Source organism: Hypanus sabinus, chromosome 8 (genome assembly GCF_030144855.1).
Source record: "Hypanus sabinus isolate sHypSab1 chromosome 8, sHypSab1.hap1, whole genome shotgun sequence".
Classification (NCBI taxonomy): Eukaryota; Metazoa; Chordata; class Chondrichthyes; order Myliobatiformes; family Dasyatidae; genus Hypanus; species Hypanus sabinus.
The window spans coordinates 30,496,509-30,511,519 of NC_082713.1; the positions used below are offsets into that span (position 1 = coordinate 30,496,509).

At 38.9% G+C, this 15,011-nt stretch overlaps 1 protein-coding gene across 3 annotated transcripts in view; it reads right to left on the bottom strand.

Moving 5' to 3' along the window:
* The window catches only part of atp7a (ATPase copper transporting alpha), an 89,876-nt gene extending 82,645 nt beyond the window's left edge, over nucleotides 1-7,231 (bottom strand). For 2 of the 3 annotated variants that reach the window (XM_059976908.1, XM_059976907.1), the window contains exons 1-2: nucleotides 7,096-7,231; nucleotides 3,796-3,936 (exon numbers count right to left, since the gene is read on the bottom strand). In XM_059976908.1, the coding sequence (XP_059832891.1) occupies nucleotides 3,796-3,897 (102 nt within the window). In that variant the 5' untranslated portion in view covers nucleotides 3,898-3,936; nucleotides 7,096-7,231. Of the gene's footprint in view, nucleotides 1-3,728; nucleotides 3,937-7,095 lie in introns of those variants that run through there. The other variant, XM_059976909.1, reaches the window with a different exon arrangement.
* Nucleotides 7,232-15,011: the final 7,780 nt, after the last annotated feature.

The window sequence follows — 15,011 nt, forward strand, 5'->3', positions numbered from 1 at the left end:
CTATATCATGCTGTATTCTTTATCAGTCTTCTATACTACCAACAACTCCACCAATCTTGGTATCATCTGCAAACTTACTAACCCACCCATCTACATTTTCATCCACATTATTTATATTCATCACAAACAGCAGAGATCCCAGCACAGAAGCACTTATTACAAACATCCAGCTCAAATAAGTCCTTTCACCCACTACCCTCTGTCTTCTATGTGCAAGTCAGTTCTGAATCCAAACAGTCAATTTGCAACGGATCTTATGCATTTAACCTTCTGGATTAACCTCCCATGAGGGACTATGTCAAACATCTTACTAAAATCCATGTAGACAACTGCCCTATCCTTATCAATTTCTCTCATCACCTTGTCAAAAAACTCAGTTAAGTTGGTAAGGCACAACCTGCCATGCTGGCTCTCCGTAATTAGGCCATGAGTTTCCAAATCCTCATATCTCCTATCCCTAAGAATTTTCTCCAACAATTTCCTTATAACTGGCATGAGACTTACCAGTTTATAGTTCCCAGGATTTCCCCTTGTTCCCTTCTTAAATAGAGGTACAACATTAGCCACTCACTAGCCCTCTGGGACTTCGCCAGTGGCTAAGGAGGACATGAAAATACTGTTCAAGTGCCCAGCAATCTCACCTCTTGTCTCCTTCAATAACTTGGGGTAAATCCCATCGGGCGCTGGGGATTTACCACCTTAATACTCATTAAGAGGCTACTTCATTAAGAACTTGCTCTTTATTATTTACCTGCATTATGTTATTTTTGGTTATTCTTCACACTTTATTTTGCATTGTTATTGTTTTGGAAAAAAGAACAATGTATTTTCATACGCCCTTTAAAATGACCTAAGCATGGAACTCAAATAGCATCAGAAAGCACCAGAACAAAAGTGGAATTTTTATCTTCTCAGTACCACTATGTTCCTAAGGCCTGATGATAAGGCCGGAAACTCAAGCTTCATTGAGTTTTCTGTTGACTGATAATGCTTAAAGTACCATTCATTGCAAGCTACCAAGGACAATAACCAGCTCACTGAAGAGGCAATTTGCATTAGATTATTCAAGAAATTTATGGCCAAGATGCAAGTTAAATATTTTCTAAACTAAATAACAGGTTTTAAGTTTATCAACTAAATCACTTTATGACCAATGTTTAAAGAACCTACAAGAGAAAATATATGAGGTCATCCGGCCTTATCATCAGGCATCAACTATGACATGAAAAGTTAATGCATTTAATATTTCCCTTATTGAATCAACCTTTCCCACTGAAGCCATGGTTATTTTTTTCTCTTGAAAGGTCACTTAGTACACAAACTATCAAGAATATTACTTTGGCCCAAGAATATGAGCATTTGGTAATACTTGCGTAACAGTTCAAAATTAGAGTTCAGCTACATACAAAGGTGACATATTACTGTAAAATCTGACCCAATCAGAAAGTTCAGAGAAAGATAGTAATCAAAAAGTCTTTGTACAATGGCTTATAGAAGTCAAGGAAAGCAAAGCACAAACAGATAGATGACTTAAGACCATAAGATTTAGGAGCAGAAGTGGGGCATTCAGCCCATCGAGTCTGCTCTGCCATTCAATCATGGGCTGATCCACTTCATCCAGTCATCCCCACTCCTCTGCTTTCACCCTATACCCTTTGATGCCCTGGCTAATCAAGAACCGATCTATCTCTGCCTTAAATACACCCAATGACTTGGCCTCCACAGCTGCTGTGGCAACAAATTCCACAGATTTACCACCCTCTGACTAATTTCTCCACATCTCTGTTCTAAAAGGAAGTCCTTCAATTCTACAGTCATGCCCTCTTGTCCTAGAATCCCCTACCACGTGAAATAACTTTGCCATATCTAATCTGTTCAGGCCTTTTAGAATGTTTCTATGAGATTCCCCTTCATTCTCCCGAACTCCAGGGAATACAGCCCAAGAGCTGCCAGATGTTCCTTATACGGTAACCCTTTCATTCCTGGAATCATTCCCGTGAATCTTCTCTGAAACTTCTCCAATGTCAGTATATCCTTTCTAAAGTAAGGAGCCCAAAACTGCACACAATACTCCAAGTGTGGTCTCACGAGTGCCTTATAGAGCCTCAACATCACGTCCCTGCTCTTATATTCTATACCTCTAGAAATGAATGCCAAGGTCACTGTAGTCTTCAAAAGAACATATCACCAAAACAAAACAGCCATCACTAGCATGGAAAAGCAAATCAACAGTTAAAAACAAACTTGGGAAGTCCCAAGTAGTATCCAAATTTACAGTCACAGGAGGCACAAGAGCAACACTCAACAACTCAGGAACAGCTTCTTCCCCTCCTCCATCGGATTTCTGAACAGACCATGAACGCAACCTTATTATCCGTTTTTTTCTCAACACTGTTTATTCTGTATTTTAGAGCAATTTTATGTCTTTGCATTATTCTGTTGCCACAAAGCAACAAATTTTGCATGTCTAAGTCAGTGATAATACATCTGATCTTGTTTCTAATTGTTTCAATAACTCCAATGACTCTTCCACTGGCCTTCTTTGCTCCAGTGTAAGTGATCTACTGTCTCAAGACTTTGTTCATAATTATAGGTTTCTCAAACATGATATCACCTCCATCAGCCTACACTATACACACCAAAATAACAGTAAACACATTGTGACTGCACAGTAAGCAATACACGTCCAAATTTCTATCTTTCCTTTCTATTCCTATTCATGTTCTTCTTTGTGCTCTTAATCCTGCCTCTAACGGCACATCAAAAAAATCATGAATTCCAGTCTCATTCCAGAGCCTTAAGCATTTAATTCAAATTTAGTATTCATTGCTATGTTAGAAAAGTACCACGTTGTCAGTTCTGTTGGATGAGAAATTAAACAGAAGCTGTAATTAACCAATCAGATGGTCAACGCTACCCATCGAAAAACATTAAATAAACATTATTTCACAGCTGTTTGTGAAGTCTACAGTGTGCAAGTGAGCTGCAGAACCTTCACAACATTATAAAAAGAAACTAACCTTCAAAAAGAATTCTATTAATTATATTTTTTTAAATGCAGTTCATCATAAATGCACCTTCTTTATTACAAACCCAGAAGGTTCACTATGTCTTGAAGAACATCTGGCCACTGATTTTGCTGTTTCAATGCTGCCATCAGGTCGAAGGTACATGCGACTGAGGACTCACAGCACCAGGCTCATGACAGTTACAACCCCTTAACAATCGGGCTCTTACTCATCTATTGAGACGTTCCCACAACCATATTCCCACTTCTATTTTCATCTTGTTCTTTCATGCTTTCATTATTTATTGCTATTTATTTATATTCACATTTGCACTGTTTGATGCTTTTTATGCTCTTCCTCTTTCATTGATTCTGCTTAAGGTTACCACGGACTTGCTAGGTATGCCTATAGAAAAAAGAACCTCAGGGTTGTATGTGGAGACACGTATGTACTCAGATAATAAATTTTACTTTGAACTTTACAACAATACTTGAAATAGCACAAGTCCAAGCAAACTGCCATTCCTCCTGAACTCAGTTTACTCAAGCATTATTTTCTAAATTGCATTTGTGCTTCAAATGGGCTCCAACAAATAATATCATAAAAAGGGGCATGGCTCTCATGTCGTATGCCATGCATTATCTCAACCTACAAAACTCAAGGGTAATCAAATGAGAGGACAACAATAGGTTACATAGCATGATTGCATTCTTTCCTCACTTCTATCATTAGGTGGTGGTGGGGGAGACGAGGAACGGAAAGCGCTTGCATTTTTAACGATAATAACCTTTACTTTGCTGACTCCTTGTAATTTTGAAATCTGTTGCTCAATGGTCTGTACACAGGAATTGCAAGTCATTCCCTCCACAGACATCGTAATGCAATACATTTTGCCTCTTCCGCTCTCTCTTCTTTGGTCTTCACATCACTGCAAAAAAGTAAAGAGCAAAATTACAATGACAGCAAATCACATTTAAACCACCAGACTGCTCTGACGGGGCCACACACCAGCCAACTAGGTTTTCTTCCACATTTACAATGCATATCCTCAAAAACAAAGTGATGCAAATTTCTTCATTTTAGCTTGGAGAAGGTTACGAAGCATGAAAAAAATTAGATCACAATGGACAACAGCAACTTTGTAAGTTAAACACTTTAAACTTCCCCAAGTCTGTAGCACGATCAGATAGAATGAAATACTGATCAACACAATGAAATACTAGAACATGCAATAAAAATCGTGGTGGAAAGGGTGGCACTTTAATGAGATCCTACATGTAGAAATCCATTAAAAAAACAGATTATTTCTCAATTGAAAACTAATAGTAATAATGCATGTTTTGGAGCAATTGTTAATTAGTTACCTTTAATTATTTCAGTTTCTGTAAACTTACATTTCATCTATGCTCTACAGCAATTTTCTCTCCTTCAATCGTTCATAAAAGGTGGATAAAGCGGCTGTTCTGAAGTTCAGAAACTGAAATAATCTTTTTTTTCCTTTATAATCGCCTCTAAAATTTGTAATAATCAAATAACCTGATCCAAAAATATTAACACTGATAATATTTTGTATCAACACTACTTCACTGATTCAATCAAATATAATGTCAAAACATAAAACATATTTCAACATCGTGTGGTCAAAAATACTGCATTTCTGTTGGCTTAGATTATTTGAAAAATAAGAAAGTAATTTTAGCCTTCAGTTCACTCCTTGGTATACACCCAAACCCTTTTTATTCAATGTTGATTCAGTTCACACTGTTGTTATTTTTCCACCAAGACACACAATTATATGACTCTGTAATCTATATTAGCAAACTACAATTTTAACCACATCTACCTGCGTGGTTTCCTCACTTGCCATACATATCATTAAACAGCATCTTTACAAATGCCACCTGTATAATTACATTGAAGAGATAAGAAGTATCAATGAAAACTTGCTTGCACCCTTGCCTGTACAAGTGAAATGCAAATTTAAGTGCAATTCCAAAGCGTGTTATGTAGAGACTGAACCACAGTTGTAATGCCCCGGTTCACATCTTTACTGTCATGCTGTAGGTATTTCATTTAGCAGCTCTGTAAGAGCTCCTGTTCTGCTTTCAGGTTGTTTGGGTTATTGTTGAAGATAAGGGATGATGTGGCAAGTGTGCCATCCAATTAGCGGGAGGTTTTCTTCATGACGGACAATAAGGTTGGGCCTGGGGGTTTTTTTGGTCGAGAGGAGATGACGAGAGAAGGTGCTGGGGAGAACTGGTTGTAGCATAGATTGTTCGAGCTGGATTGTGAGTGATGTTTGGAAGCTGGTGTGTGCTTTCACACTGACTGAGGGACCAGCATGTGAGTGACAGAGAAGTTCAAGATGAGCTCCAACTTGTGCACATTGGACTGTTTAATTAGAATGGGCCCTTTTCTTTTTGTTATTCTTTACTAACCCTTCACTGAAGATTCATAAATATAATTCCTTTAATCATATGCAGAGTACTGTCTGTTATTTCGTGGCATTAATTTGTGACAGGGTAGCAAATGACACAGCAGCCACACAAATCAAGGTTTGGGATGGGATCAAGTGCGGCTCAATCTCACGAGTTTGGTAAAGTCGGATTTTGTCTTCCCTAGGCTTACGCAGCCAAGGAAACCAGGGTGTTTCACAGTGCTGTAAGAATGTACCATTGCCAGAACATAAAGAGGCCCAGAATAGATAAAATTTATTTCAAAATTGTTACCCTTCCCAAATGGTACTGAAGTATTTGTTATGACTTACGAGAAATTCATAACTGGATTGCTTCCGAAGGCTTCCAGATTATGAAAAAAAACTGAATATGAAAGCAGAAATGTAGACTTCATAATCATATTGCACAGTAGATTAGGTTTAATTATGAACGCAATACAATTGACTTTAATTCTCAGTTTGGATAAAACTTCCGTGGAGTTAATACTTAGCTTCTTTTCTCAACTTCTCAACAACCATCTCCCATCCTATTTCATCAAACATCCAAACGACGATCATAATTTGTCCCAAATAATCAAAGTTCAAAGCTAATTTTATTATCAGAGTACACATATGTCACCACCTACGACCACAAGATTCATTTCCTTGCAGGCATACTCAGCGAATCTGTAGGATAGTAACTATAATAGAATCAATGAAAGATTGAGTGGAGTGTAGAAGACAACAAACTGTGCAAATGCAAATATAAGTAAATAGCAATAAATAACGAGAAAATGAAATAACAAGATATTTGGTTGTGGGAATATATCAATGGATAGGCAAGTGAGTGCAGATATCCCCTTTTGTTCAGAGCCTGATGCTTGAAGGGTAGTAACTGTTCTTGAACTTCGCAGTGCGATTCCAGAAGCTAAAACCAAATGTATTCAGTAGAAGTCACAAATTCTATTCCCTATTTGATGATAACAGTCATAACCCTTGCTAGTGTCCCATCAGAACCTACTTCCTAAATGGACTCCAGTTAGCCTGCAATTCTGTTTCCTTACCATCATCGCTTATGTAAAAACACTATTTTCATCATTAGCTGTTTCCATTCTAAACTCTGAAAGTTCTTCCTGATACGGCCTTGTTCTGTAGAAAATCTTCCTTACACTTCATGGAACAAGACTTTCGTCAACCCTATCAATAACCCGGTCTTTGACTTGCTGTCAATTCTTACTTAGTCATTTCTATACAACCTTGTAGGACACGTTTAAGATCTTTCACAGTTAACTGAAATGAAATCTGTTGCTACAGCGTCGCTATTAAGACTGATTTACTATAAGTTATTGCAGTGCTTGCTTTCAGTTAGGATTTCCTACCATATATTCAATTTATGCATGAACAAAGGCTGTGTTTAATTTTAAATTTATAATTCATTTCTTGTGTTGCAGTAATTAGTTTGATGCTTATTTGAAATGAACACTTTAAAAATCCATCCTCGTTAGTTTCATTGCTAATAAGAATTTCCAGTATTTGCTTTCATTCTGCTCCGAGGAGCCTTAAGAGTCTCGACCTGCATCCGACCCTCTTACTAAACACAAAATCAGATCTTTAAAAACAATAAGGCTTTTAATTTGCGCCGAGATACGTTACCTTAGGCCTCGATCGCAAGGTAGCAGCTCACATCCTCCGTGCCTAGTGGCACAGCGGCTCGAAAGCTTTTTCCTCCCGGAACCGATCAGCTTGGCCACTGGTCCCCCCGGGATGAGATTGCCAAGCGGAACCCGCTCCACGCATGCGTAGAATCCGTGACGCGGCTGATAGGTGTGGAGATTATGAAGGGTATTTGTGGCCTTTAAATGTAATCTAAAGTAAACAAAATGTCGTCGACGGACTGCTAATAATAGTGAAAAGACAGGTGCGTCAATGGAATATGACTTACTGGGAGAGAAATTGACCAATGAGGTGTGCTCCCGTTAACGAACCTTTGTGCTGTCTCAGCAAGGGAATTGAACAGCAGTTGGAAAGAAACGACAGACAAAAATGAAAGGCGTTAAGTTACAGATGCCTGAAACGAAATTAAACATGAATTCTGGAAATAGCAGCGTCTCGAGAACCCCGAGTTAATGTTTCTGGTCAATGACCCTTCTTCCAATTTAAAACTCTAGCTTAAAGAATGTCTCTATAATGAAACCATTTCCACACGTCAGTCATACCCTTGAGTATCTGGGAGGTGACAGAAAGTCACAGACTATCGCAATTATTTCACTTGGCTGTCCTGTTGTACATATTTATTACACATTACTATAAATTGCACATTTAGACAGACATAATGTAAAGATTTTTACTCATATATGTGAAGGATGTAAGAAATAAAGTCAATTCAATTCAGTGCTCCTTCTCCACAGGCAGAGTGGTGGAAGAGAAATAGGGAGTCTGACACAAAGCTTCTGCAGAACCTATGGTCAATTAGAAGTTACCAGGTCAGTAATTACTTGTCAAAGAGTCCCTCCACGTTATGTCAGGAGTTTGGAACAAAACTGGAACAAAATGTTGATGATCTGCCTCTTCAGCTAATAGAAAATTGACTGCAGTCTCACCCTCACGTGTGGTATATAGTATCCAGGCTGCAAGAGTTTGGGGGAAGAAGAAGACTGGTGAGGGAACTAGTTATCTGTGAAATGTATTGCACCATTTGTTATTAGGGAGCTTAATGTAAAGGAACCCTTCGGAAGCAGTGATCATAATATGATTGAATTCATACTGAAATTTGAGAGGGGGAAGCATAACTCACTTGTATCAGTATCACAATGGAATAAAGGGATTTACAGGGGCATGAGAGAGGAGCTTGTCCAGGTGGATTGGAGGAAGATAGTGGTGGGGATGAGAGCAGAACAGAGGTGGCTGAAGTTCCTGGGAACAGTTCACTAGGCGCAGGACAGCTATGTCTCAATTGATAGGAGTAGGCAACCGTGGCTGACAAGGGAAGTTAAGAACTGCATAAAAGCCAAGGAAAGGGCATATAAAGTAGCAAAAGTAAATGGAAAGTTGGATATTTGGGAAGCTTTTAAAATCCAACAAAAAGCAACTAAAAAAGTTATGACGAGGGGAAAGATGAAATATGAGGGCAGATTAGGATACCAAAAGTTTTTTTCAGTTATAGAAAAAGTTAAGGTGGTGAGAGTTGATATTGGACCATTGGAAAATGTTGCTGGTGAGGTAGTAATGGGGGACAAAGGAATGGCAGATGAACATGGCGATTCCACCTGGGAATAGAGTCCCCGGTCAGACACAGTGCAGCATGGCGATTCCACCTGGGAATAGAGTCCCCGGTCAGAGACGGTGCACCATAGCAATTCCACCTAGGAATAGAGTCCCCGGTCAGAGACGGTGCAGCATTGCAATTCCACCTAGGAATAGAGTCCCCGGTCAGAGACGGTGCAGCATTGCAATTCCACCTAGGAATAGAGTCCCCGGTCAGAGACGGTGCACCATAGCAATTCCACCTAGGAATAGAGTCCCCGGTCAGACACGGTGCAGCATTGCGATTCCACCTAGGAATAGTGTCCTCGGTCTGAGACGGTGCAGCATGGTGATTCCCCACCTGGGAATAGAGTCCCCTGTCAGAGACGGTGCAGCATGGCGATTCCACCTAGGAATAGAGTCCTCCGTCAGATGAACTTAATGGGTGCTTTGCAACTGCCTTCGCTGTGGAACACACTAGCAGTGTGCTAGAGGGCCATGAGTGTCAGGGAGCAGAAGTGAATGCCATTGCTATTACAAAGGAAAAAGTGCTGGGCAAACTGAAAGGTCTTAAGGTGGATAAGTCACCTGGACCAGATGGACTACATCCCAGAGTCCTGAGAGAGATTTCTGAAGAGATAATGGATGCATTGGTCATGATAGACATTGGTCATGATCTTCAAAGAAGTACTTGCTTCTGGCATGGTCCCAGAGGACTAGAAGATTGCAAATAGATAGCTTGTCTCCAAGATTGAGACGGGGGGGGGGGGGGTGGATGGAGAAAGCAGGGAGAGGTGTCAGAAGTGGACCAAGTGAATATAAGCGCAGGGTGAACGTTAGAGGAGAAGTTGATGAAATTGCCAAGCTCAACATGGGTGCTTTGTCAAACTGAGCCCTTTCACATAAGTGGCGAATTCAAAAACTGACTCTCCCTTTTCCAACTTCTCTCTCCCGTCTCCCACTGAATTCAAAAGTAATATATATAAAATGCTGTTTTAATACATTTACTTTTTTAAGAATGCTATGCATACTTCCTCTTTGAAACTGTTTATAATTCTGTGCATGATTATTGTAATAAAAGAGTATCCTTCTTTCTAAACTACACAACAGTGAGTTTGTCTAATTAATCTTGCGTTTCATAGGATAACTTCACAGTTTTCACATAGCTCTCTAAAGTAAAACCTCGTTTAGGTCTCCCTTTAAGATGGTAGTGTGCCAAGATGCAGCGGCCACTCCAGGAACAACCAAAGGTGTAATTGTTTGTCCTTTACATCGTTATTTTACAATCACTGGATATTAATGAAGTCAAGCTCTAACCCATCAGTGGGTTATTTGATAGCAATGTAACTGGACTTATTGAGTACCATTGTTTTGTTGTTTGGATTTGTTGTGTACCATTGTGATCCAACAAACAGTGTGAGTGATTATCTTGGACATTTTTCTTGTGATTTAAGACACTGTTGAACATTGATATTTTAGAATGCTTCAAGTCTGGTTCACTGGTTCATTGGCAAGACCGACAGTAGGGGATACTGCGTTACCTCAGTTGTGGTGCAGACTCGGTCCTCGTGTCAAGGAGTTGCCTGTTGCAACTGCCCATGGGAGGAGATGCTGTAGGTACTGAGGGAAAGGTTACAGGCCACTGTGGGTGTACTGGAATTCCCTCCCCACCAATCTCCCTTCAGGCACATATCCCTGCAATCAGGCTCGGAGTTACATACACAAGAGAATTTATAGATGCTGGAAATTGTAATCAACACACTCAAAATGCTCCAGGAACTCAGCAAGTCAGAGACCTTGACCATGGCCCAGTCCACCAACACAAAATATATATTGTTTGATTAAGCTTTCTTTGTTGTTTACACAATTCATTACGGATTATATGTAAAAGTATGTAACTGACATTCATAATTATGCCACCATGTTATAAGTGCACACCTCACTAATAGTAAAACTGAAGCAACAGGAGTTATCCCCAGCCCTGCTGTGTTTCCTTTTGATAAATTTCTGGAGTTTCCAAACATAACAACTACCATGCAGAGCCCTAAACAGTCCTTTCAATTGAGGCAGTGCTTCACATACAAATCCAGTGGTGTCACTTATTGTATCCAGTGCTGCCACAACTGCTTCCTCTATATTGGTAAGACATAGATTGGGGAATCGCTTTGCTCCGCACACCACAGTTTCCCAGAGGCCAATTATTCATTTCCAATTCTTGCTCCTGCACTGACAAATCTGTCCACATCTGTCCATATCTTCCTCCACTGATTCATTTATTTATCATGTGTAATGAAATATGCAGTGAAATGTGTCATTTGCATTAATAACCAGTACAATCTAAGGATGTGCTGGGGGCATGGCCACAATGTTCAGCACAACAACAACATGGTATCACATATGAGCAACACACATAATTCTGGTGGAACTCAGTAGGTCAGGCAGCATCTGTGGAAATGAATAAATGATCAACGTTTCAGGCGAAGACCCTTCATCAGGACATATATGTCACATATTTCAATTAACAGGAGTTTGTACAATAAGATAAATGACCTCGTTTCTATATCAGTAGATTATCGAAATCTATCCTCTTGCTGTGACTGATTAAACTGAGCTGTATGGAAGCTTTTACTGAATATTTTCAAAAATTTATTCATAATAAAAGACGTATACATACAAAGAAAAACAGTGCAAAAAAACCTTTACATTCATGATTATTACATTCAGTAGTGTAAAATTTTAAAGAAAAAAGAAATGAACATAACACTATAACCACTCAAGTAGCTTCCATAAGGGGTTGTTTTAAGAGGCTCTCCACCAAAGTCTACTCCTCTTTCTGGTGGCAGAGCATCCTAGATCAGAAAATGTAGAACCTTTAATAACTCAGAGCAGATATTCTGGAGAGGCTCTAGTTTATCTCCTGACACAATGTTTACTTCTTAAACACATTGGGGTCTTTGTTCCACCCTCTGAGATATTAAGCAGAGCAAACAGCATTATTAATGATCCTATTCACCTGCTGAACAAACTCGTTGACCCCTCACCATCAGGCAGGGGATACTGCAGCATTAGAGCAACAAATGTTAGTATGGGAAGCAGCTTCTTCCCCCAGGCTGTGAGACTCCTCATCTGCCAGCCACCCATCCAGGCCTCAAGCACCAATAGCATTACACTGTTTACTTTTTAACTTGTTTTGTAAACGCACCTTTTTATTTGTTAAGTTTTTTGTGGTAATATTACTTTGTGTTGTGTGTGAGTTTTATGTCCAGAGAAATGTTATTTCGTTTAGCAGGACACGAATGTGTATATAGTTGAATGACAATAAACTTGAACAAAGATTACAGTAAATAATTAGCTACAGTTTCAATAGCTAGAATCACCTACTTAACTTTAACATTTTGAATGTAGACACCTAACTTTGCAGAATAGCTTATTTATATTGGTAACACATCCCAACCAGCAGAACCCCTTTGAATATTCCTTAGAACCCCTTTGAGTTGCTGGTTCAAGAACTTTTAAGCACAACTTCACACACCCAATGTATAGATTTGTTACAGTATTGAGGAATGGCTTCATGAATATCCAACTAGCCTGAGTATTAAGTGACCTCTCTGGCATTGTGTATAAAGTGACAGGGATGCAGCTTGAACAAAAACATGTTAATACAAGACCTGGCCATGTAATGCTTTTCCTGATCTCGTACTAAAGTTTTCAATGAATACCAATTAACATGAATGTTCATCTATCTTTCCTATTGGTACAGAATCTGAATGTCTCAAACTCAATGATTGGTTTCACTGGCCTTAATGTATCAGCTGAAGTTAAATTGTGAACATGTTTTATTTCCTGAAGATTGGTTCTCATTTTAATTAATCCATGGTTATGCTATCCATTATTCCATAACTCCAGAAAAAACCTTAACGCTCATCAACTACCAATTGTCTTCGTATCCTTTTTAAAAATCTTACTTGGAAATTCTTTGTTTTAAAATCTAGATATTCAAGAGCAACATTTTTTTCAAAATCTATCTTGAAGGAAGACAGTCAAAAAATCTCAAAAGATGATACTATATACAACATTGGCCCATCATTACACATCCTATCCTCTAGCCTTTAAGCAATGTTCGCAGCTGAAGGAAAACTAAAATGAAACTAAGAAAAGCTACCAAATTAACATTTACATCCAATCATCCTTCGTCAGAGTGATCTGTAATAAAGTGATAATTCTGTTTCTCTTTCCACACTTACTGCTTCACTGCTTAGTGTTTTCAGTACTTGTTTATTTCACTTTTCAGCATCAGCTGTTTTTTTTTAAATTTTCATTGCGTCTAACAAATATTAAGGAAATCCTTATAAACAGTTTTTATGGTCAGTTTATCAAGACATTACACAAAATGATTGTTGAATTTAGGCATGATTAGACAGTCTTGCAAGAAATCTCTTGCACAACTGGTGTGTCACAATGTCAACCTCACACAGGATCTTACTGTAAGGTAGCGGCAAGCTCTGACGCAGCAGCATCCATGGGGCTAAACAAAGATATTATTGTCTTTTAGTATTTTTTATGATCACAAGGCCTTACAGGACCTTAAGAATGTAAAGTACTGCAGATCTACATCATCAGCGAGTTGCTCGTTGGCGAAGAAACTGAAGGAACTAGACTTGGTGCAAATCGTGCCGCTCTCTGCATCAGTGAGGAGTCAGCGTGTGCAGTCTAATCCGAGCGATTGTTTTAGTTACTTTTCTTGTGATTGCAAGACCCTGTTGGACATTGTTAACATGGGATGCTACAAGTCCAGTTACTCCACTGGAGGCATAGCATACAAGCTGGAGTCAGTGCTGCCCATCCATGCCCACTTGGCCATATTGAGTCCGACTGCAGACTGCTGTAACGTTCATGGTCTTGGACTATATTTTTTGTGTGTGTGACTGTATCTTACAGATATCTTTTATGTCCTTGCTACTTTATATATGTTATATTTGCCTTATGCTATGTATGATTGTTGGTACTGCAGCTTGCATCTTGGCCCGGAGTAACGTATTGTGTGGCTGTATTCATGGCTATGCATTTATGGTTAAATGAGAATTGAACTTGAACCTGACCTTTTGAAGTACTGCAGCTTAGGCACATTAATCACTTCTGCTTTCCATGTAGCAACCCTCAGAAATGAAAATACTTCCTGAGCTTTCTTTTGACATTATTACCTGCACTGCACACCATTTGGCGCAGGAGTTGGTCTGATGTTTGCGGCATCCTGAAAATCTAAATCTTCAACGAAAGTAGTTCTTTACTTTCTGAGAATTTTCTGCTTTGTTTTATTTTAAACCTCTTTCACAAAGCATGCTGAGCTCCAAAAGAGAAGGGTAAATTCTGTGACCATTTACAAACTGAGAAAAAGAAGAGGACACTGGTTTCCATTTTAGGCGTGTTTTCCCACACACTCTGCATACAACATGAACAGAGTTAAGACAATATATTAGAATAATTATCTTGTAAAATGTGTCTCTATCCATTGTACAACCAGATGCATGACAAGAAATGTGCAGTAGTCTCAAGTCACAAGATGTAAATAGCTAGGTTTCTAAATTCTCTGTGGTTTCTGCAAGACAAGCAGCTGTTAAAATGACTACATGCCATATATTTTTTTACATTTTTCCTCTCACTTCCCTGAATGCTTCCTATTGTCTTAAGTTGTTGAGATTTAAAATGAAGAATGCATCATAAATATTCCTTTTTTAGTGCTTCTGCAATTCTGGTTGATTATTAGCCTGTGAGTTAGCTTTCTAGTGTACACTGATAATACCCATCTCTGCCACCAATCTTGTTACCTTTGGTGTCTATATTTTTGGACTGCTTATTCTACATACATTGGGTGAATATAAATTCCTTGCAAATAAGTTCTGTTAAAAATCAAAGGCAACTGTCTGAAAGTGCATCAGAATATTTCCAGGGTTTATATCGCAGATCTTTGGCTTTGGAACACATAATCCAGAAAACAGTAAAACCATCAAATTCTACCTCCAAAATATGTCCAACTCTGCTCCCACCTCAATTCACCTCTGCATCAATACCTTTATTTTGTCGAAACTTGACTATTCCATTCATAAACAAGAGAAAATCTGCAGATGCTGAAAATCGAAGTAATAAATACCAAATGCTGGAGGAGCTCAGCAGACCTGGTAACATCTATGGAAAAGAGTAAACAATCGATGGTTCGGGCCGAGACTCCTCATCAGGACTGGAGAAAAGAGATGAGAAGTCAGTATGATTTGACCGGAAGGATTTTTCACCTTTTTTTTGTAATTATATCCTCAAATGGAATGCCCAGT